We start from the raw sequence: 3522 nt of genomic DNA on the forward strand, positions 1-3522 counted from the left end.
ATGTGTCAGGTAAAAGTTCCTGCATCACAATGACCGAAATTACAGTACCGTAATCTTTTATTTCACCTAAAAATCATTTGACTGTAGCTTCATACTTTTTTTAAATTTTATTTCCATGCCTCCATCGTCACTTTCTCATGTTCAGTAACGCTGTGCTTTTTCTGCCGCTATTTTATAAACACTGCTTTTTTAATGTATTTAATATTTTATGTATAATTATTTTCCAAATGCTTGAGTTTAGGCTAATCAGTGAAGCGCAGATTATATATTTAAAAAAAATAAGTGCTTTTGAATATTGTAGCAATTTAAATTACAGCAATAGAATTTGACTTAATTTCATTTTCAAAATAATAAAATTTTATTTTAGCACAATCACATAACTATTGCAACCCTAGAAAAGCAGTACTTCAATGATAATTTTGCATAAATAATGTCGTAATGTTAAATTTCATGTTCTTTAAGTTTTTTCGCCTGCTTATATATGTCGTTGTGTTTGAATTGTTACTAATAATGTGAAATGTTTAATTTCTTTACGCTGAATCATTTGATAAATATGACAAGTTCTGTAAATTATTTTATGAATTAAAAAGATGATTTTTTAAAAAATCATCTTCATATTACACCTTCGTAGTTGGATTAAAAGAGTTCTTTTTAGTGTTATCATGCTTTTTATTATAAACAGAATTTGACACTTTCATCAGGTGCTGATAATCGATTTACTCGTTTGTTATTTTTCAACTACTATTTGGCTTGCATCGTTTGTTTTGGGGGCGTTTGATAAATTGCTGCTTGTTGTGATAATTTGCTTGAAATGCAACTTTTCTTCGTTATTTCAATATTTTAGCAGCATTTTGGTTGATAAAACCAGCGTAAACAACTGTTGCAAAGAGGCATCTTTACATATTTACTTTTTTGTGAAAACTTTTACTTTTGGAAATGATGTTGAAGTAGGTTAGTCGTACTTCAGTTGAATACTGATTTTATCAAAATGTTGAAGAATAGCATTTTGTGATTTGTCAAAATCTGAAGGTCGTCAGTCTGCAATAGTCAGGCTGTTCAGTGCATCGACCGTTTGTGTGTGTCCTTTTGGAAACTAGGAATGTTCAGTGCGTGGCGGTTTTCACGTCACAATCAAGCATTGATTTTTTCAGATTACCCAAAGGCAAATTATTTTTCCAACTTTCTTCCATTTTGTCGTAGCTGTTTGCATTTACAGTAGGATAGCTACGTTTAATACTACATATTTATTTATATTGCAGATGAATCGTTCTTCGATCTCCACTGCCGACAACATGCAGTGGACGGGAAATCCATTCGAACATTTTGTCAGTATCGCACCCAAGGATAGGCTGAAAGTAATTTTACTATTTATTTCCCTTTTTTTTCCACTGCTTATTTTTCTTTCTAGTACGCTTTCATGTCAATTGTTTTGGCGCCGATCAGAATAGCATTAGCAGGAATTATGTTCGGCATGGCCTACATGGCAGCAATAATAACATTATTCACACTGGACACAAGCTTTGAACATCCTCTAAATGGGTGGAGACAGTATGTGCTTATTCTTTTTCTCATTGTCATCAACCAATAATTAATTACCCGTTTATTTGAAAATTGAATTAAAAGATATAACATGATTAGTCTCTTGTGGAATTTTGTCCAACTCAGTTGCAATTTAAACCCTTTGTCAACGTTGACTCGTATTTCGCTGACTATTTGTTTCGCAGGATGAGCAAAGACATTGTTGCTCAACTAGTAATTATGAGTCATTTCATGATGGGCTTTCATCGTGTTAAAGTGAAAGGTCGAAGAGCTTTGCCAACTGAAGCTCCCATTCTTGTAATAGCACCTCATTCTTCTTTTTTTGATACTCTTCCATTCTGTTGCATTGGAGCACCATCCGTTGTTGGTAAAAAAAGTTTAATGAAAATTCCATTTTTTGGAAGTATACTTTTCTGTAAACAACTAGTTTCCATTTTATTTCTCATTTATGCATATGTTCAGAATTATTGTCTTTGACTAAACCAATTTTGGTCGACAGAAACGAGAAAGGTTCACGATCGTCGGCAGCTCATGAATTGAAACAAAGAGCCAATTTGGTATTTAACGGTGCAAAAAACAACGGTATGCAATGGCCCCAGATTGCCATTTTTCCTGAAGGTACTTGTACAAATCGGTCTCAGTTAATTTCTTTTAAGCCAGGTATATTTTTAAATAATTCTTTCCATTTCACTTTTTTAATTTCAATTATCGTTAGGAGCTTTCATGACACAGCTTCCTGTTCAACCGGTATGTTTAAGGTGGCCAAATAAGTACGATTTCATATCGTGGACTTGGGAAGGAACTGCTCCGTAAGAGACATAACATAACATCTTTTAACCGTTGCATTTTTTCGAAAAATTTAATTGAAATATTTAATCTTTTTTAAGTTTGAAACTTTTTTGGCTCAGTGTATGTCAGTTGCAGACAAATTTAGAAATTGAAGTAATACATGGAAATATTTGATGCGCGTATTTTTTATCTTATTTTTGCAGTATATTTTTTTTAAGTTCTTACCTGTATATGTGCCAAATGAAGCTGAAAAAGGAGATGCTAATTTGTATGCACGTAACGTTCGGGCAGTAATGGCGCGGTGATTATAAAAATATTAATTCTCTTCCAAATTTACAAACAAATGGAAATATTTGTTTTCTTTACATTTGAAGTTGTTTGCAAATTCCTACCGATGATTATTATGTGGAAGATGCACGCTTTCTTACGTTGCATGGAAAAGGCAAGCTGGAGGAATTTTTTGATTTATTAAATCGTTTAAAGTAAGCAATTAAATTTCCTTTCTTAAATAACTGTGATGTTTCATTATTTCAATGATGAGTAATGTGACAAAAAAACTGTTTACTGCTTGGTTTCGACATTTCATTATTTATTGATTTAAGCATGTCTTTATCACTGGATGAAGATTTGCACAGTTTGATAGCTGTATGGAATTATTTGCGGCATTCGGAATTTTCAGCGAAGCATTTTGCCGTTACGTACAATGAATTTCAATCCTATTTGCACTTTCCCAAAGATCAGATATCACTACGTCGTGTATTCAACATTATGGACTGGGTATAAAGGCAGAAAATAAAATGAGAAAAACTTATCCCATTGAAAGACTGTTTTGTAGCAATGTTGTCGAAGAATTGATCTACGAGAATTTTGGCTTGTTTGTTTTTCAAAAAAATACACATCGCCAATTTATTTGGATTATTGTCAAAAAGTTATTCTATATTTATTGTTATTATGTAATTATTTGAGAGTGATTTGAACGGTTTATTTTCCATTTAGATGTTTTCAACTACAGTGGAGTGTTTGAGTGAGGTGGATTTTGTGAAAATTGTTCGATTACCTTACGAACTATCTGTCGCAGAAGCTAGACAATTGTATCAGAAACGGAAACGGTTTTTTTCTTCTCAGGAAAGAATTTCATCATCTGGTGAGAAATTGAAAATGAAACAATCATTCGGCTCTTTTCTATTATTATAA

General features: G+C 32.4%; 1 protein-coding gene across 1 annotated transcript; it reads left to right on the forward strand.

Moving 5' to 3' along the window:
* Tsp_09580 (putative acyltransferase) lies at positions 1-3522 on the forward strand. The gene is made up of 14 exons (XM_003371281.1): positions 1-9; positions 368-402; positions 998-1070; positions 1260-1355; positions 1409-1552; positions 1639-1906; positions 2002-2199; positions 2255-2348; positions 2427-2481; positions 2547-2629; positions 2703-2810; positions 2931-3105; positions 3295-3307; positions 3341-3522. Exons 1-14 carry the CDS (start codon positions 1-3, stop codon positions 3520-3522), a joined length of 1533 nt encoding a protein of 510 aa, XP_003371329.1.

Source organism: Trichinella spiralis (genome assembly GCF_000181795.1).
Source record: "Trichinella spiralis strain ISS 195 chromosome Unknown Scfld9, whole genome shotgun sequence".
NCBI classification, from domain to species: domain Eukaryota; kingdom Metazoa; phylum Nematoda; class Enoplea; order Trichinellida; family Trichinellidae; genus Trichinella; species Trichinella spiralis.